This window comes from Polyergus mexicanus, unplaced genomic scaffold (genome assembly GCF_030449975.1).
Source record: "Polyergus mexicanus isolate NDT 795.1 unplaced genomic scaffold, iyPolMexi1.0 SCAF_5, whole genome shotgun sequence".
Lineage (NCBI taxonomy): Eukaryota > Metazoa > Arthropoda > Insecta > Hymenoptera > Formicidae > Polyergus > Polyergus mexicanus.
In genome coordinates this window covers 4,543,434-4,564,855 of record NW_027223325.1, presented here as the reverse complement: position 1 = coordinate 4,564,855, position 21,422 = coordinate 4,543,434, and the positions used below count along the sequence as shown (strand labels likewise).

At 32.6% G+C, this 21,422-nt stretch overlaps 1 protein-coding gene and 2 long non-coding RNA genes across 6 annotated transcripts; 2 read left to right on the top strand and 1 right to left on the bottom strand.

The window, feature by feature from the left end:
* The first annotated feature begins 1,327 nt into the window (after nt 1–1,327).
* Nucleotides 1,328–4,025, top strand: LOC138932980 (uncharacterized). Its single transcript, XR_011446902.1, has 3 exons — nt 1,328–1,491; nt 2,788–2,953; nt 3,404–4,025. It is a non-coding gene; the product is annotated as an uncharacterized lncRNA (long non-coding RNA).
* Nucleotides 3,185–19,779, bottom strand: LOC138932977 (high-affinity choline transporter 1). Of its 3 annotated transcripts, none has more exons than XM_070295344.1 (13): nt 19,565–19,779; nt 12,445–12,653; nt 10,863–10,970; nt 10,482–10,710; nt 8,982–9,210; nt 8,397–8,634; nt 8,192–8,298; nt 8,015–8,118; nt 7,585–7,715; nt 7,124–7,395; nt 6,443–7,051; nt 5,095–5,294; nt 3,185–3,732 (listed from the first exon to the last, which is right to left on the bottom strand). In XM_070295344.1, exons 2-13 carry the CDS (start codon nt 12,614–12,616, stop codon nt 3,459–3,461), a joined length of 2,673 nt encoding a protein of 890 aa, XP_070151445.1. In that variant the 5' UTR covers nt 12,617–12,653; nt 19,565–19,779; the 3' UTR covers nt 3,185–3,458. The 3 variants fall into 3 exon arrangements, with proteins under 3 accessions (XP_070151445.1, XP_070151446.1, XP_070151447.1); XM_070295345.1 differs by lacking the exon at nt 19,565–19,779 and adding an exon at nt 18,602–18,676; XM_070295346.1 differs by having other exon boundaries at nt 3,644–3,781.
* LOC138932979 (uncharacterized) lies at nt 8,401–12,473 on the top strand. Of its 2 annotated transcripts, XR_011446900.1 has the most exons (4): nt 8,401–9,204; nt 10,494–10,712; nt 10,879–10,978; nt 12,427–12,473. It is a non-coding gene; the product is annotated as an uncharacterized lncRNA (long non-coding RNA). The 2 variants fall into 2 exon arrangements; XR_011446901.1 differs by lacking the exon at nt 8,401–9,204 and having other exon boundaries at nt 10,389–10,712.
* Nucleotides 19,780–21,422: the final 1,643 nt, after the last annotated feature.

Genomic DNA, 21,422 nt, shown 5'->3' with positions numbered 1-21,422 from the left:
TGGAAAAATATCGTACCTTCTTGTCGATATATATAATAAATTTGCATGTGACATTCTTTGGACGTTCCATTTTATCAACGATTTAAGCTCCGTTTTTGTTTTTCGCTCGGAGCTTATGACATTGTTCTTTTTACGATTACGTTTATCAGAGATCGTGCTTCTTCTTCTTCTTCTTCTTCTTCTTCTTTCCTAATTAGACTAAAGGGACAGTATGAACACGTATATATGCAACTTTTATATAGATATTATACTCACAATCAGCGTCATAACTATGCCTTATCATATAAATTTCTTCTAGTACGACGTCGAGTGTATAAAAGTAAAGGTGAGAAAAATGGAAATATCTCATTTGCATCGCGCAAATTAAATTCATGAAATGCGCTGGGATTTATAAATGTTTCAATTGATAAAACGTTGAGAATAAATTTGCCGAAATAACATGACGATTTATAATGGTAGAATTTCTCATTGATTAAAATGCTTATAAACTATATATGTAATACTTGATGTTAAAATATTAGTTTATTCCATTTTTCTCGTCTCTTTAACGTTATAATTTAAAATATCTAACAATAAGTGGTATCTATTTTTAAGAAGTAGGTGATGTCTATGTTTAAGAAATTATTATTTTATTATTAATAATTGAATGGGACTTATTATTAGAGATTTAAACTTATTATAAATATGTACGGAATTCTTTTCGTTTGTGAGACACACACACACACACGCGCGCGCGCGGAATATATATATATATATGTGTGTGTGTGTGTGTGTTTGTACAAAAATATTTATCATCTAATAACGAATTAGTCGAGTCTCTCGGTTTCTTAATAAAACAAAATCGTCTTAGTTCTTATCCTATCTATTCAAATGGAATATTGCGAAGTTGGAGATTTTCTATAATTTGTACAAAATTGCTTACATTGTCTATAAATTATTGGTTCCGTTATATAAAATTATGTCAGTCTGAAGATTTGGTATGTGTAAGATTGGATCTCTCCTGAGAACTCTTACACATAAAACACTACATTTCTCATTAATATACAAATGCTAATGTACAAATCGATCAAGAAAATATTAAAAAAAATTAAATATTAGTAATGAAAGAGAACATGACTATTTTTAAAAAAGAAACAAGTTTAGTTTAATATTATAATATAAAATTTATATACACACGCAAACGCGCCATGAGAAACTTAAATAAGTGAAAAAAAATTCAAAAGAAAATTTCCTTTCAATCTTACAAATTTATAATGAATTTCTCATAATTCGTTGTAATTTATCTAACTGTTGCAAAGAATGTTTAATGTTCGCTGTTTCGAAATTATTCAGAAGAAGCAAGTAGATAAAAGTTATATATACGATAATATTACAGTTTTTCTATTTTGAAGTTATGTATTGACAGTGCGACTATATAGTGTAATTTAATTTTTACAGTGCAGTTTGAACTATCGACTGATTAGCTCCATCAAATATCATTAAATTGACAGTGTGAGTATATATATAGTATAATACGAATATACAGTATAAGGAGTAATGATACTTGTAAAGTAATTTACTATGAAGCTATGATACCTCCTTCATCTATTTGATCTATCATTCTTGATAACACCCCATACAGCACTAAAGCTTGCAACAACATTGCTGCAATATTGCAATATTGCATATTGTAGTTTAATGTTGCAGAAATATTACAAAGACATTATTTTACAATATAACTTTAGTAATGTTACAGCAACATTCCAAAAATATTCCAAAGAAAGTATTCGATAATCGCTAGTTCATTCGTATTGCGCTATCTATTCCGCATTTAATTTTTAGTCACGATGATTATATAAAGTTTACAAAGAGCGGCTAATAAGATTAAAGATATAATAACTATTTTTATTAGTTTAAATTGTATGATATAACCCCAACACAGGGGACTCAGACATTGGACTAAGAATTCTTTTAATAATAATTTTTGATTTTATATAAGAATGGAGAAACATGCAAGATACTTCAGATTTTAATAAATAAATTTTGAGATTATATGAAGACAAGAGAGATGTGAAAAAACTTGTTGTATGCGTAAATCCACCACAATCTTTTTGCATATCTGAATATTTCGGATACAAAAAGATCGTGAATTTATAAAATTGCAAATTGAGTTTTCTCTTATTTCTCTTAGATATTCTCTGTCACTGAAGGAAGTCGAATGTGTACCGAAAAATTTACAATTTATAATTTCGTTATTATTATAATACAGAAAATCTATATACACACTAAATCCTGATCCTTATATGCCTAATTTCTTATTATTGTTCTCATATGTTAAAGATATTATGTCGGTAAATATACATAAAGCATTATTGCATATATATTATATTGCTATGTTGCTGCAATATTATATTGCAATATTTCTGTAGGCGGACATTTTACTGTTGCTGCAATATCATAACAACGTTGCAGCAACATTTCGGAATGTTTCTGCAATCTTGCAGAAAAATGTTGCTGCAATGTTGTTGCAATCTTGCGGTGCTGTATGGGACGATGAACAGACGGAGAAGGTTCGTGAGATTTTTATAATGATGATTGTATCATTCTAATCGAGAAATATAATAAAACATAATATAGCAACGATAGAGTAACATGTAATACAAATTCAATGTAACATGTAATACAAAATATGTAATATAAATTCTGTCATAATATGATGTACTTAGCATTTGATCGAGACATGATTATATTATGTATATGTTTTTATGTTTTAAATTTGTATGCGACAATCTTTTCTATCTTTTCTAGAATTTAGCAAACAGCAAATAAAATCGCATAACGATTGAGCGTGTCGAGAGGATGACAGGGCGGGTTTTATGATTGTCCTTTGTGCTCTCCGAAGAGAAAGAGAGAGTATTTTGTGTTATAAAAAGAATAAGAACGTATCAGTAGAATATCGAGCGACAAAACTCCGGTAAATTATGATTTTCTTTTTAGATATATTTTGAGACTTATTAATTATTGACTTTACTAACGATTATTTTAGGATAATGTTCAAGAATAAAGAGGATTTTTGTATGTCTGTAGTGTTTAAATCTGAACTGAGCGATACTAATACATAGATTGATGCAAAAAAAGTTCATCTTATATAAGTAAAATATTGATAAAAATTACACGCGCAGTTTTGGCATAATTCCTATTAATTAAAATAATCATTGTATTGCTTTCTTTTTAATATATTTTTTAAATCTGAAAATAATATATATTTTTTATAATTAATAAATACATTTTTTAATCTCTTATTTATGAAAAAAAATTCTTATTCTTATTATATTTTTTAATTAAACTGTAGAAGAGATTTGATAGAAAAACGACAAAATTTTTGCATCAACCAAGCGTGTTAATTTCAATTTTTGCGTTTTAGATGGAGTTTGAAAATTTTGCTCTTGGGATGAAAAATCCTATGTTACGTTTCTACCTTAGAATCTGCTGACAGCTTCATCATCGGTGACAAAGTAGTTGGAGCTTTTAGCGGCTGAATTGTACATACTATAAGTAGGACTGCAGACGATCATGCTGCTCGTGTTGCCGAGTTCGGTTTCATTCGTTACCGATGAATGCCTGCCGATGGTGGACAGTCTCTTGTCCTTTTTCGCCAGTGTCATACGACAATCCTCTGGTCTCAATGGCATCGATGGATAATTGGGCTGTCTGGCGAGCGTCGTCAGCGTTCGGTCGCCTGTGTCATTGAAACTGCGCAAACGTTTGAGAGCAAGATCGGAGAGAGTGTTCAACGGCTGAACTATTTAGAGCAGAATCAATTATAAATATTATTATTATCTATTTTATTTTCCATTAATGTATGTTAAGGCATACTCGACATATTTTCACGATGCCTGATATGTATTTCTTCGTTTATAATATGCGTAGACATACACATAAATTCTCGAAAATTTCATAGAATAATGTAGTTAATTTGAAGAAGAAAATATTCTAATTTTTACCACGGTGGAGATAGTTATTTTTTTTAAATTGTAATATGAAGGTATATAAAATGGATTCAGAAAAAAGTAGAATAAAATAATATATGAAAAAAGAAAGATTTATATTTCCCATACAGCACCGCAAGATTGCAACAACATGGCAACAACATTTTTCTGCAAGATTGCAACATTGCAGAAACATTGCGAAATGTTGCTGCAACGTTGTTATGATATTACAGCAACAGTAAAATGTTCGCCTACAGAAATATTGCAATATAATATTGCAGCAACATAGCAATATAATATATATATGCAATAATGCTTTATGTATATTTATCGACATAATATTCTTAACATGTAAAAAAAATAATAAGAAATTAGGAATATAAGAGTCAGCATCTAGTGTGTATATAGATTTTCTGTATTATAATAATAACGAAATTATAAAATGTAAATTTTTGATTACACATTCGACTTTCTTCAGTGACAGAGAGTATCTAAAAAACTCAATTTGCAATTGTGTAAATTTGCAATCTCTTTGTATCCGAAATATTCAGATATCCGGATGCAAAAAGATTGTGGTGGATTTACGCATACAATGAGTTTTTTCATATCTCTCTCATCTTTATATAATCTTAAAATTTATTTATTAAAATCTAAAGTATCTTGCATATTAGAAAATTATTATCAAATTTTTGATTTTATATAAGGATGGAAACTATTAAAAGAATTCTTAGTCCAATGTCTGAATCTCCCGTGTTGGGGTCATGTCATACAACTTAAACTAATAAAAATAATTATTATATTTTTAATCTTATTAACCGCTCTTTGTAAACTTTATATAATCATCGTGACTAAAAATTAAATGCTAAATAGATAGCGCAACATGCGCCGCATAGCGGTAAACAAATGAACTAGCGATTATTGAATACTTTTTTTGGAATATTTTCGTAATGTTGCTGTAACATTACTGAAGTTATATTGTAAAATAATGTCTTTGCAATATTTCTGCAATATTAAACTGCAATATGCAATATTGCAATGTTGCAGCAATGTTGTTGCAAGCTTTAGTGTTGTATGGTGTAACGTGCTGCAAAAAGACATATTATATTTTGCCTTTTTTCATAGATACCTGTGATGTCGCACGATGCCTCTTTTTATCTTGCAATGCTCGTTCCCGCCGTGCCCATCGGTCGCGGTTCCGTGGGTTTTGCACGCTTCTATCCCCATTGACGGTACGGGGGATAGGGAACCTGGACCATATGAACCGCTGCTTTGTCTCCTATCCAGAATGTTGACTAATTCCACGGACGGTGTCGGCGAGAATGTGCCCTGACACGTGACACAAAATGCCGTCTTACGGGAGAGTTAAGTATACGAAGATGTGTGGAAAAAAATCGATTTAAATATACATATGCCAAGGATCTTCTGGATTTCGTGGATTCTTCGAGGATCCATCGATCTTTTATCGATGATTGTGCTATTGATAAATAATTAAACATATAATACAAAAATTGGTTAAATTTACTTAAACAAATTTATACAAGTAACTAATAATAAATAATCCTTCTGTACTTATGGCTAAAAATTTTATATATCTTTTTTACAATTATTTCAACTGCGGAAGTTAATCTTTCCAGAAGAATCCTTTTACAAAAATCACATGAAATCATAAATGTTTTTAAAGTATGTGCGCATATTGTATTGGGGGTAATATACAGGGTGTATTTGAAATGATGCACTAAACTTTAGGAGCGTATTTTAGTGGTCAAAATAAGACTTTTTTTTTCTTATGAACCCCCCTCCGAATTAAAAAAATTCGAAAATGTGTGAGATTGACCAAACACTCGCAACCCTGGCTTACTTTACTTCATAATTTACTAGGCTATATCAAATTTCAACCTTCTGCCAATTTGTTTTCTGAAATATAGCCAATTTTTAATTTTTTACCCAAACTTTAGGGGCCTCTAGCTCGGAGGAAGGTTCATTTGCGGACCCATGTTCATAGGAAAAAAAAGTCTTATTTTGACCTCTAGAATATGCTCCTAAAGTTTAGTGCATCATTTCAGATACACCCTGTATAATCTTCAGGTAGTTCAAGCAGAAATCATAATAAAAAAATAAATTAACAAAAGTAATTGATCAACGAATAAGATTAAGAATCAGGGGAAAAAAGAAAAATTATATATTGAGAAAAATTTATTTGATTATACATGCTGGAGGGGAAGTAGGTTTACCGGGTTCAGGATTTTCCGAGGATATCATGATCCTCGTCGTCTTTTATTTTGATAAATTGAATAAAGTCGTTCATAAATAACTAAACATATAAATATATAATAAAACAAATGCATAGAAATTCGCATAAAAATTTAATTTACGAAAAAAAATTACTAAAGATACAAAAGAAAATGCACGCAGAATTAGATGAAGAGAAGCTCGTTCCTTCACAAGGGCGACGATACGGGAGAATCGTCTCTCACCTGTAGCGACGGTCTTCGTAATGTACCGCCTTCCATACCGACTAATTTTACACCCTTAACACTCTTTTTCGGACCAACGCTCGCGGGCACACTCTCCTGAGCGTTGAGACTATACTCCACGTTGCTTTTATCAACGATGTTGATCCTGTCGTTGTTATCTCGCGACTTCTCGCCGCTCGGTCCGAGCTCACAGCCCACCTTGGCGTAGGACGGGGCGCACGGGGCGATGCTCGGTGTCGCCGGAATGCCGATCGACCGAGTGGGCGAGAGAACCTGGCCGATGGGACTTGGCCGTAAGTTTCTCACCCCGAGGATCTGACCTCGGTACGCATCACTCTGAACGGACGCGTACTGACTCGCCGTACCGGGGATGCGTGCCGGCGTCATGCAATTCCGTAAATTCTGCAGATTCTGTAGATTGTGGTTCGCTCTCTGGACGAGTGAGATGCCAACGCTCCTCGTCCTCGACGACTCGACGTGATCACCGCGACCGATCGCCGTGTTGCCATCGACACAATCGGTCATCGTGTCCTCCGCGTGATGACACGTGGTTCTGTCATCGTCGTAAACGCCCGTGCCATCGCACGAGTCTATACCTGACGTTGATTTCTGGAAATGATCCCGATGCGTTATCTCATTGACACCTTAACGGTTACTTTATATAACTCGCGTAAAAATTACCGAAGATGAATCCATGAGGGCGGCGCCAGAGCTGCTTTGCACGACGCCCGACGGTTCCTTGGACTTCCCGGGCGAATAAATGCTCAACACGTCGCAACATTCTGGAAAGTAACCCTTGCCGAGTAGATTTCTTGTGAGAAAGCTGGTGAAGAGTTGAGTGAAGAGGGCGATTATCATGACAGCGGTGCGAAAGGGAAATTTCTGGGTACGCGTCCTTGCATCGTAGAATGGATATTCAATCAGCGGATATATGCTGAGTCCTTTTTCACCGCCTGAAAATGATCTTTTACGTTCAAGTAATTATATTTAAATCTAACACATAGATAGTGCAGCAGATATTTAAGGAGTGCGTTAAGATGATCGAGTGTGAAAAGAAACATTGAAGAAAAAAGAACTTTATCTATATTCTTTAATTGTATCGTCTGAAGAAAATTCGCCGAGAACGAAGGCTTGTTACTAACCAGCGAGACGCAGAACAATAGCGATAAAGTATCCTGCCAGACAGCCGTAAGTATCCACGAGAGAAGGCCAATGAATAACGGCTAATAATTGCGGGAACAAGACGACGTAAACGAGATCGGAGCACAAATACCTTGGAATAAATAAGATATACTTTTATATATATATATCGATTGTATTATACTTATTCGTGCGCGAACAGCCGTATAAAGCTATAGAAAAAGAATAACCAAATGCCACAAAATATAGAAAAATGAAATTAATGATTGAGGAAAAATAAATCTCGTATGCAATAAATATCATTGTCTAGAAATTATTGTTGCAGCTGTATCTTTTTTCAAGTCTTCAAGATACGATGCAAATAACTGCAAAAACTCTGTCGCAAATATTGCACCTTAAAAGATGGACTTAAAACATTATTTTTATACTCACGAGAGGTAATAAACACTGCTGACCATGAGTGCAACGAGAGTGGACAACACGGAGACCGCGATTACGGAAATTCTCAAGACCCAGTTCAACTCACGCTCGGATGCCTATCACGAAGAGAAAGTTTTCTCATAACGCCTATTATTATACTATCTATTAAGCAATGATAATTATACTTGCTTTTGGTCGTATAGTGAGTTTATAGACGTTTCTGGTGAACATGGAACTACTGGCGAGTATACTAGAATCTGCTGAAGACATCACTGCTGCCGAAATTGCACCGAGACCTTAAAATATTAATTAGTAAACATATAATAAATTCTCGAATATTCTCCTTCTAATAAAAAAAAAAAAAAAAAAAAAAAAAAAAAAAAATTATATTTACCAACGAAGGAAATCCATTGAGGCGTGAGATATCGCAGAACCATCGGCATCGCGGCGTTTCCATCGTCCGTGGAGAATGTCCTGTTGTATCCTGGAACTACGGACCAGTCGGTGGCACGAGCAACTACCCCGATTATGGCCGATGGCACCGCGAGTATCAGGCAACCAAACATCGAGGCTATTGATAGAGTCGTTGCAACGGAAGTGCTCTTAATACTTAGGATTCGTTGAAAATAACCCTGAGGAGAGAGAGAGAAAGAAAGAAAGAAAGAGAGAGAGAGAGAGAGAAAAAAGAACTTTGCGTTGTCATGCATCACATATTTATGCTGAATCTAAAACATATGTTAATAGCTTGAATTAAACTTGTTGTGATCTTGAATTATATAATTTTTCATAAATAATGATAAAATATTTTTTTCAATTATTTGTACGATAATTCTTGTTCTTTAAATAACGTATGATGTATATTTTTCGCCTAGACCGTTCGAAGTAAATTTATTTAAATTCATATTCTTTACAGACGTGCTCTGAGTATTTTTCTGACGTCTGATTTGGGCTTGAATGTCACGTTGAAAAGTTAAATCACCTGCCAAGGTATACCGCCGAAAATTAGCAGCAACATGCCGTCCACCCATTCGCCCAGGTCCTCGCTCTTTATCTGCCCCAACCAGTCTCGCGGAGTCAAATTGTTTTCAAATGATACCGCGGGATGTAATATAGCGAAGGGCGTCGCTATAACTAAACCCAGCAGAATACACAGCAATTGCAGCGCGTCTGTGCACGCCACAGAATACAACCCGCCGAAGACTGTATATCTGAAAAAACAACATGTCTCTTATTTCATTCGCAGCTCTGATTATTGGAGAACAATAAGATTATCTCCTTCCAATTTTCAGTATTCAGAATTAAAAATGATGATTCTTCTTAATATCGAAATATTTACAAGCACATTCTTCTCTCTTTAACTTATCGCACGTCTCATTCCGAGATTTAAAAATATCTTGTTGAAATCAAATAAAGCTCGCAAGCTTTATAAATATAGTATCAGTCAAATTTTGAATATAAAGTAAAGCACTTGAATATTGGAATTGATTCCCATACAGCACTAAAGCTTGCAACAACATTGCTGCAACATTGCAATATTGCATATTGCAGTTTAATGTTGTAGAAATATTGCAAAGACATTATTTTACAATATAACTTTAGTAATGTTACAGCAACATTCCGAAAATATTCCAAAAAAAGTATTCGATAATCGCTAGTTCATTTGTTTACCGCTATGCGGCGCATGTTGCGCTACCTATTCGGCATTTAATTTTTAGTCACGATGATTATATAAAGTTTACAAAGAGCGGCTAATAAGATTAAAGATATAATAACTAGTTTTATTAGTTTAAGTTGTATGATATAATCCCAACACAAGGGACTCAGACATCGGACTAAGAATTCTTTTAATAGTTTCCATTCTTATATAAAATCAAAAATTTGATAATAATTTTCTAATTTGCAAAAGATACGTCAGATTTTACTAAATAAATTTTGAGATTATATAAAGACAAGAGAAATGTGAAAAAACTCGTTGTATGCGTAAATCCACCACAATCTTTTTGCATCCGGATATCTGCATATTTCGGATATAAAGAGATTGTGAATTTACACAATTGCAAATTGAGTTTTTTTAGATATTCTTTTTTTGTGGATATTCTCTGTCACTGAAGGAAGTTGAATGTGTATCAAAAAATTTACATTTTATAATTTCGTTATTATTATAATACAGAAAATCTACCATATATACACACTAGATCCTGACTCTTATATGCCTAATTTCTTATTATTTTTTTCATATGTTAAGAATATTATGTCGATAAATATACATAAAGCATTATTGTATATATATTATATTGCAATATTTCTGTAGGCGGACATTTTGTTGCTGCAATATCATAACAATGTTGCAGCAACATTTCGCAATGTTTCTGCAATGTTGCAATCTTGCAGAAAAATTTTGCTGCAATGTTGTTGCAATCTTGCGGTACTGTATGGGTTTGTATTCGCGAATATAATCGAATTTAATTATTATTCTTACACGGCCGCTAAGAGGGCTGATGCGCAAACGCTGATATTCGGGTCGACGCCGGCGACGACGGCCAACGAGCTCCCCAATGCTCTCAGGACGGCGCCGCACCAGAATAAATCGCCACATAAAGCCGGAAGGAAGAGCAAGCCACCGACACCTGCACCATATCGTTCTTGAAAGGGATCTAACATCGTCACGTACTCGGCCTTCCTCATCGGGCGCACAAAGAGTATGGCACCTGTACGTATATATCGTTGATTTTATTAATTGGAACAAAAGACAGAATCATCAATCGGCGATCCTGTCTCTTTCCCTTTCTCTCTTTAACTATTTTTCTTATAAATATTTTAAATTATTTTTTATATTGCGCACGTTCTCTCGATTACGTACCAAAAATCAAACTAAGACTGTATCCGATGGGAACTTGACACCAGGCCAGACCCTTCGTAAACATGGCCTCAGCAGTCCCGTTGACGAAAGCTCCTCCAACCCATGTTGCTGCGCAAGTAAAAATACACATACATACATACATACATACACACACATATATATATATATATATATAATGTACAATATATATGTACAATATCTATTTGTTCAACAAAAAATATGCTAGTTTTTTATCTCTATGTGGAATATCTCTTCTATCTCGTTTATATCACGAGAGATAAGAATAATGAAAAAGAAGCCAGTTAACGTTACGTTTTCTTATATTACAAATCTCGGAGTGTTCATTACGATAACGAAAGCAACAATGAGACATTCAGCATAAATAAGAAAGCCGAATAACAGAATTATAAATTAAATGACAAAAATATAAAATGCGAAAATAGGTCATGAGACGTAAGTGAAATACAAGAAATCAGAAATCTATTTTGTAAAATGTCATATTCTTTTTCTATATAATTACAAAATTGATTTTAAAATAATAAAGTAGGGGCAAAGAGTGTGGAGCGAATCAATATTAACGCTTTCTTTTACATGACGTTACAGTATAACAAACTTGACACATGTCGATATCAAAGAGAAAATAAACTCTAAATATACGAGTGCTTTCTGCGCGATAATTTCGTAAAATATGATAGAAAATGTAACAAATTTGGAAAGAGAATTTCGTTTCACGAACGTGGCAACTTCATCGTAAATTATCGGTTTTATAGTGAGTTCAATGCCCGCAAAGAGACTGGTATCTGCATCGTAGAAAATTTAATTGATTCTCGAAGAAATATAATTTATACATCTTTGAAATTTTTTTCTTTTTATATATTGAAATATACAAAGTGCGACAAAAAAGTATATGCGACTTTGAGATTAAATTGAGGATTAAAAAATGAGAAAAGGGAAAAGATTTCGATAAATGTGTATAAGAAGATTTCCTATATTATACATGAAATTTAAAATAATTAATTTTTGCGTTCATATATCTTCATTGATGTAACTGCATAGACAGTTAAAGTAAATATATAATATATATAGATACAAATAAATAATATATAGATTTTTATATACATATATAATTTTGAATTGATTTTTTATTTAAATAAAATTTTAATTTATGTAATATATAATTTAAATAAAATTTTAATTTATGTAATATATAAATATGCCAAAAATAAAGAAAGATACAAAATAATGATGTAATCTAATAATATTCTCGTTAAATTGAAAAAAAATCGTTTTTGAATTGGAGAATTTGTAGATGATATTTATAATTTTTCAGAGCATATGTGTGCTTTATTGATATTTGTATATATATGTAACATAGATTGATCCTTGACCTCGTTGATAATCTTTTGAAGTATATATCGACAGCAGGAAATTCCTAATGCGTTTTGTGATAAATCAATGTCCTACAATCTAGATCGTACAAAAGATCACGTAAATAATTATTAAGAGTCATTTGAATGAACTTGGGAATGAGAAAGAGAAAACCAATTCGCGAAATATGTGACAGATCTTCGAGTATAATTACCAATGAGAGTGAAAACACCGAGTAGAGGGCCAAGGCGACGATTTGCCAACATCATATCATCCTGGCCCTGCGTGGCCTTTTTTCTCTTGAACGCGGCGGCCCATATGCCAACACCCAGCACAACGACGTAAAACACAATCACGCCGATTATGCCTGTTACGTACACCCCCATCCTCTTCGTGGTCCGCTTCTGTATGTGGACCCTGCAACTGAATGATTGGTAGTAAAAGCAAATGTGATAATAGCCAATGCCGCTGACATGTCTATAACAGGAGTCTCAAACTCGATACGTTAGCGGGTTAAATAATAATAAAAAAATTATAGGGAAAGGTGGCTACCTTCTTTCTGTGATCTAAGTAAGTAAATCTGTAAATTCGTATATGTCGTGCATATTCGTGAATTTATTTTGTTAGCTTCTTCGATTATCATAAAAGGTTCTTGTCTCTCGTTAAAATTTTTAGGCAGGTTTCTATACCAGTTTACTTATTAAAAATTGCTGTTGTATTTGTTTATTGCTGAATTTTTTTTATTTCTTCTACAATAGCTTTCTCTTCGCAAACAATTTTATTAAAGGAATCTTTAAAATGTCTTTTATAATTAGCAGGATTGGGAAGTAACGCGTTACTTGTAACGCCGTTACCGTTACAGTTACTTTTTTTCAGTAACTGTAACGGTAATGGCGTTACAAATTTTATTTGTAACGGAAAAAGTAACTTCGTTACATTTTTCGGTAACGAGTAACGAATTTAACAGTTACTTTTATCGTTACTTTTTTCAAATTTTTTGATTTATTTAAGATATTATTCTTGCTATTGTTCGTGATAAAATTTTTATCTTAACCGTAAAGCCGTAAGCAAATCGACCAATTAGCATTCTTATTATGTTGTAAAAATGCTTGAATGTGATTGATCAACTTATGGCTCTTGCAGACCAGTGCGATGACGCGACGCGCGATATCCAATGAGAGCTTTATCTTTTCGGAAAAGCAGAGCTCTCATTTACTACCAGTTCTAAGTACCTTGCAACGAAAATTAGAAAATCTCAATAAATCTGACCTTATAGATTGCCATTCATTAGTTGAAGCTATTCAGCAAGGTTTAAATAAAAGGTAATTTATTAATTTGATTAATACATATGTTATTTAATTTTAAATAAGGATTTAATTGAAAAATATTATTTTATTTTAAACTATTGATTCAAAAGTATTAATTTAAATAAAACAAACAATGTCGCTTAATTTACTATATTTGATTTTAGATTTCGTACAATATTTGAAACAGAAGAATTAATAATAGCAGCATGTTTACATCCAAAATTTAAGTTAAACTGGTTAACCGGAGAAAGAAGAAAACGTGCTGAAAATTACTTGGAGGATTTATTGGGAATCCGATCAACTGAAAATTCTTCAAAAGCTGGAAAATCTGACGATCACGATGATTTTTTCATTTTTGAGCAAAAAACGGTGCAAAATGAATCTGAACAAAAAGAATTGCAACGGTTTTTAAAATCAAATAATTGTAATATAGAAATGTTAAACGACTATCCAAAACTTAAAAAACTTTTTATTAAATATAATACTCTACCAAGCAGTGCATCTGTAGAAAGAATGTTTAGCATCGGTGGCTCTGTATTAACACCACAAAGAGGGCATTTAAATGATGATACTATGGAGCAACAAATTTTATTAAAAATTAATAAAGAATTTCGATAAAATTTAATCATTTATTTTGTAATAAACCTTGAATGAAATCTTGCTTACAATTTTTTAAAAGTTTTTCTTATGCAAAATAATTTATTAGTTTGTATTGTAAAAAAGTAACGGAAATTGTAACGACTCGTTACTTTTTAGTAACTGTAACGGTAACGAGTTACTTTTTAAAATTGGTAACGAGTAACGGTAACGAGTTACTTTTTAGAAAAAATAACGGTTACGGTAACGAGTTACTTTTATAAAGTAACTTTCCCAACCCTGATAATTAGTCATAACACGTAACAACGGGCGTAACAATGACACGACAAGAGCGCTGTAATGGTTAACAACTGAATGTACATTGTTGAGATATCTTTTAAATGCAATCATATATATATATATATATATATTACGATCCCGAAATTTGATATTGTAAATGTATTTTGCAAAGTACGCTGTATATCGAGATATTTTATATATGGCAATAATCTGTATCATCAACTGCTTTTTTCTTTCTTTCTCTCAACGTTATATGTTTAACAAGCTTAATAACGGCTATCACATGTGTCAATGGTTGAATAACGGAGAGACATACACACAGAAAGAGAGAGAGAGAGAGAGAGAGAAGCACGGATTAATCGGATGTAAAGCCACGCTCTCGCGATCAATACCGCATTAATTGTTCCGTCTTCTTGATTAACATCTCTCTACAAATAAGCCTGTATAGTTTGCGTCTCCGTTCATTAGTCTATGTCTATACTAATGAGAAAAAGCCTTCAGCCTTTGATATTTAAAAAATCGATATTACGCGATCTTACACGTATCGCGTATTTGCGATAGAAAAATAGTAAAAGCGGCAAAGTTGTATCTAATATTATTAGATGTGTATTATTTTATGTATGTCTCTTCTCGCATTATGCCATATTAATAAATAACAAATTACAGATAAAAGCAATTTATGAACAATTCTTTGAATAAACATTGGATCTTCAAAAAAAATATAATTAAACATTTATGATTATTTATATTTTGTCAATTTTCTGTTATAAGTACGATACAAAAATATCTATATATTTAATGTAATAAGTTTTACGAAATAAATTTCTAAAACATTGAAACGCATTAACAAATTAAAACTAGCGGAGATACGATTTATATGTTTGTATTTTTTTTTTTTTTTTTTATAAAAAATCACGTAGAAAGTTGCATAATGTCAAAATGCTTGTTTCTGAGATCGAGAGATTGTCCAGTTGCATACCGATACTCTCCGATAATGACCGATGACATATACAGGATGACATTTATTATTAAGCACATTTTGTACGAATTCTGCGCCGTGCACAATTTATCGCATATTCGACATAGGAAAGCTAATAGGAGTGCAATGGCAATTATATAACACAATTTAAAATTCAAGTGTGCCCCAAATATCGGAAAGGATGGGTCGTAGAGTCATGATCCTTACCGTGCATGACACACACACACACACACACACACACACACACACATCACCGAGTCGCTTAAAGTTCAAATGGATTCCACAAATTCAGAAACGATTTGCATTATTAATTCGAACGAGACGGCACTTTCTGGATCCAGAAACTGACATCTCACGTATGAACGCCCTATATAAAAACTGGCTATATATGCAAGACACATGCATAAATTTATTAAAAAGAGAGAAAGATATGGTCCTTTCGTGATATTTACGAAAACTACCTCTGGTGCAGATACGAAGTAGCAAACTTAAAAATAGAAGATATATGAAGCGATGTTTATCCTCAAATGTGTGCGTAATATTTTAGTGACACACACACACACACACACACACACACACATTATATTATACATAAAATATTCCACATTTAGACACATTTATTATGCAAAAGCTGTAACAAAATATATTGGATGTTAATATAGCAGTGTTGAAATAAATGAAAAATTTACACATACGGAGAATACTCCGTTATTGGTGATCTAATCGAAAAGAAGATGATTTTCTTACATGAAGAAATAAATAAGTCTTGTTCTCTTATTGGATAAAAACAGTATTTTAATATCTGGATTAATATTAATCTATATACAAAACAAAATATTTAAATAAAATTACAATATATTTAATTAATGTAAAATTCATTTATAAACGAACGTCAATGAAAACTCTTATTTATTAAACAAATATTTAAAAAAAAATATTGCAAAGAAAAAGTTATTATTTTTAAAGTTTATTACTGAATGCATAAAAAAATCCTTTTATAATTCTGGCACATAAAACTGTTTATAGATTAAATTATTAAAGTTATCCGTTTTATATATGCGCATGTATGAGGCTATTTGTTCCTTGTTTTTCACAGTTCTAAAACTATCGGCATATCTCTTTTAAAGCATGCGTGCTTTTACAAATGCGTTTGCACGTGGACAGTTTTAGAATACAACTACGTCAATTGATGATCTATTTAACATCCGTTCTATATAGAGATACCTATAGTTACATACTGAAGTGTCAATAATCAATAAATGCACGTTGTAGCAATGGTCCTATATTGTGAATAATAATATCTAATAATTTGCATATGCAAAATGTATGAAGAATAACATGATATTAAAAAAAAAAATATTTTCAGAATTCAAGAGTGTATATTCTTTTCTTACTGATCTAGAATTCGTATTTCACGCAACAAAAGTGTGTGATTGTTAATAATTCTTATGTTATTGTATGAACAATGCAAGATGAATTAAGAAATGTGAACAGACACTGAAGATGAAGATAAAGGAAGGACATGACTAAGCAGTCAGTCAGTAAATTTATTTCAATACTAAATACGCATTTGAAACTTAACGACCTTTCCTGATTCCCCTCGACTCCCGTCTTATATTATAAGCAGTATTCTCTTAGAGAGAAAGAGGAAAGACAAATAAAAAAATTTTTGCACGCTAAATGCATATTGAAGATAAAAATAAATTATGAAATTTTATTGTTAACATATTAAAAGTATCTAAATTTAAAGAAATTTAGATTTAAGTTTTTAATAACAATATTTAATGTGAAATATTAAAGAATTGCATATAAAAAATTATACATATTAGGTGTACAATTTTGCTTTCGCCGTTTTCCTATAGATGGCTTTAGCGGTAAGTAGTGGTCGAAATAAATAGATCATAGACGTCATGCGATAAACTTGGGCATCTGTCAACATAACCCCATAGAAACATTAGTCGATTTGTGTCTGCGTCATAAAGTTATTCTCGATTGAAAATGTCAGTTTACGAGCCAAATTCTCGTCATTTGCGGGAGGTTTTAATTTTCTGCTTCAATATGAAGAAATCTGCGGCTGAGGTTCATCGAATGCTCTCAAATACTTATGGTGAAGCCGCTATTAGTGAAAGAACGTGTCGTGAGTGGTTTCAACGCTTCAAGAACGGTGATTTTCACGTCGAAGACCGGCATAGCGGTGGAAGAGACAAAGTTTTCGAAGATGCAGAATTGGAGGCATTACTTAATGAAGACTCGAGTCAAAGTCGAAAAGAGGGAGACAGTAGTGGCCAGCGATGGACAATATTTTGAATCATAAATGTATAACCTGTTTTTTTACAATAAAGCCTCGAATTTCGAAAAAAAAACAGCGGAAGCAAAGTTGTACACCTAATATATTAAGGAATTACACTGATCAGAAAAAATCTAATTTAAAATAAGATGTAATTTTTAATTTTAGATAAAAAAATCAATGCTAGAATTCGATAGATGCATCTCGCTTTAAAAGCGAACGAATAAATTTACCTTTTTTCTAGATAGGAAGTAATCTCTCGTCGATAATATACTACGCCTATAATCTCACTATCTCACCGATATAAAAATAGAAAAACATGTTAATATATGCGCTTGATCGTGATGAAGGGTAAGCAGCCCTCTCAAAGGATGAGACAAAGAGAAGAAAAAGGTGTTTGATAATTTTATGCGAAAGCGCTTTTCAAGGCTTGTCAATTGTATAAGAATTTATCAACAGGATATTTCCAATTATGAATATCACGGCCAAGGGCCGCGAGAAGAGGCACATAGAATAGGGAGAGAGGATTATATTCATTATCCTAATATGGGATAAGAATTTCTTCAAAGAAATGAATAAAGAGCGACAAATAATAACAGTATAATGATTAATAATTAAAGAATAATAAATAAAAAATTATGATTAGAGATTTAAGTCTAGTTGTTGTAATATCTTTATGAACTATTATTTGCAAAGTTTGATTCAGTTTCGTGAAAACGTCAAGTAGTTCGCATTTTTTATAAAATGTTGTGTGCCAATTGTAGTAATTATATTATTAAGAAATACACAGAAACGTTGAATAAAAAGCATATGTAATATGATGACTTGATATAATCTTTGAAATCATCGTGAGATTGAAAGGCAAAGCTGATTGTGAATTGCATACGTGTCAAGTGAAAGCTATATAACAAACACATTGTACCAGATTATAAAAATTAAATTGCTCGAGAATGTCTGGCAAAATTCCCGGGGAACTTCGCGAAGGCGTTGCCGAGGAACAGTTCGTGGAAACTGAAGATCTCTTGGCTCACTCTTGGCGTGTGTAAAATCAGCGCACACACGATTTATCTTCGAACGTGAAGTCTAGGCCTAGGCATCGGTTAGTTTGCTGCCAACTTTTCAAGCCAGTCAACATATTTCCCTCATAAACGCTAAGCCACCGCGAATCAATCTCATCTCTTCGATTCTGCTCTTCAAAGTGAAGAATACCGTGCTTATTCAGCATGATCTCTGATAGTGACGCGATTCTCAGTGATATGAATAATATTGAACGAGAGGAGACGATCTCTTAATTTGAGTAAAAAAAGACAAGTGCTTCTAATTAACATTTAATAACAATATAATTAAGCAACACTACAAGCAACCCTACAAATGAACATTATACATTAAGAGTGTCGGATTGAAACGAATGTAGTTTCAACGAGTGAATATTTTAGGTGTCATAGATGTTTGAGAATGATATTTATATTTAGTATTAATCTTCCATATTATACGCTTCAACAATATGTCACGACACAGCTATTTTTTTGTAAATATAAACGTATTTGTCTTTATCTTGTTAGAATCAATGCGAATAAATGCATTTATATATCGTAGAAAAATATTTTCTAAGGATTAAGGATTAACAAGCACGCAATAAGACCGTCGCACGGATAATTTTCCGATATAAGTGGCTGACAGAAAGAGAAAGAGAAAGAGAGAGAGAGAGAGAGAGAGAAATTAATTTATGCAGATAAATTTCTCTCTCAACTTTTCATTCTCTCGGACGTAAATAAAAAATAGTCACGATAAAAATATAATGAAATATAAAGAAAGAATAAATACAAACCAAGAGAAAAGAGAGAGAGAGAGAAGGGAAATCGAAATTCCGAGTCATATTGCTTACCACGGGCCTACCCCAGCGAGATCATGCAGCGAGAGCCCCTTTCATACGGACATACCCATCTCACCCTGCGTCTCGATTTCCTTTTTCCACGCCGCGATAGAAAGGTTGGCCCAGGGAGGAAATCGGCTCTTCCTCGTCGGCACGCGGATGCAATACGCTTGGCCGACCGGGCGTCAGCCGCGCGACAGATGGGAGCCTGGCAATACGACTGAATCTCTTTTACGGCACTCAGCATTCGGCTGACACGCTGGACCACCAACCACCTCGCTGGGGGTAGCGCGCGCGTCATGGACAAGGACGGAGCGCCGGTAGCGCGCGCGCAAGGGTACAGATGTACAGGGTGATTCATTATTGGTATAAAGATAAGTGGGTTCTATATGAGAGAAAAATCGATTATCACAGGAATAAAAATGCTTTATTTAAAAGAAGATATGTGAAGATAATCCTTTAATATTCTACAACTTGACAATTTCAATTATTTTCTATTCTTTTCTAGATATAATTTGAATTTTTTTATTTGCGATCTGTAAAAATATGATTTATGTCGCGAGATAATTAAAAATGTTCAATATTAAGAATGACAATTATTAATTTCTTGATCTCCGAAATTAATTTTCTCGAAAGCACATAAGTCTGTATTAAATAGTTTTACCCTTTTAAAGTTTTCAACCTGATTTCTTTCTTTATGTAGAATTATCTAGTTTTTAATCGTATATCAATAACGGAATAATTCTATATAGAAATAACATTCTGTATATCCCGCGGGATCAAAATATTGTGCGTTGAAATCGCGGATGAAGAGAAATGAGAGAAAAGTTTCAGATCGATCGTAAAGTGGGACAAGTGGTCATCTTTCAGATTCTCAATTTTGCTCAGATTAAGCTGTAGTATTTCATATAAGAGTCACTAATTGTTTCATTCGACAATGATTAAAATAATTATTGAAAATTGTAAATTTTTCCACGAATTACAGCCTTTAAAAATATATAGAATTAAACTTAAGCTAAACATAAAGACCTTATAATAAAATTTTAACTAAAAAATTAATTATATAAAATTATTTAATATTGATTATCAGAAAAGAAAAAAAAAAAAAAGGACAAACGGTAAAATCTTCTATATGGAAATATCTGAAACGTCACATAATCAAGATAGTAAAAATTATTCTCGAATACCTTATATACGAGTAAAGAGTGACAGAGTAAAAGAGAGGAAGAGCTGATCCAGATCTACGGGCCGTGATAGAAGAGGGAGATCGAGTAAAAGGGAAATATAGGGTCCGATGGAGCGAAAGGAGACGTATGATTCTTAAAGAAAGAGAAAAGATATAAGAAAGAAAATGTGGAAAAGAAGGATAGAGAGAAAGAAAGATTGGAAAAAATAGAAAAAGGCAGTCACGCTGGGTGGGTCAATGTTTCATCGTGACGGATACAGTGTCAATGCTATGCTAGGTGGAGATATCGAGAAACGAATATATAAATGGATTTTAATAAAATTCATAAACATTCTTATGAAAAAGGGAAAATGAGAAAGCGAGCAGAGTGTCGTATAGATAGATTCAAGGATATATCGGGAACAAATCGAATTGCTTGAATTTGCTTGAATTCAAAAGAGAGCTGAAGACTCTTTGGCAGATTCGATAGAGAATGAGAATATTAATAGAAAACACAACAGGGAATATGAATTAGTAGAAGGATCATGTAATAAATAATTCGAGGAGAAAAAAAGTGTAGATTAAAAAAAAAAGGATTAAGAGAAAAAGGAAAAATTTGGACAAATAAATAGAAATAGATGTAATTATAGATATAAATAAATATTGAAATATATAGATAAATTTACTTTAGACTACGTAAGATCT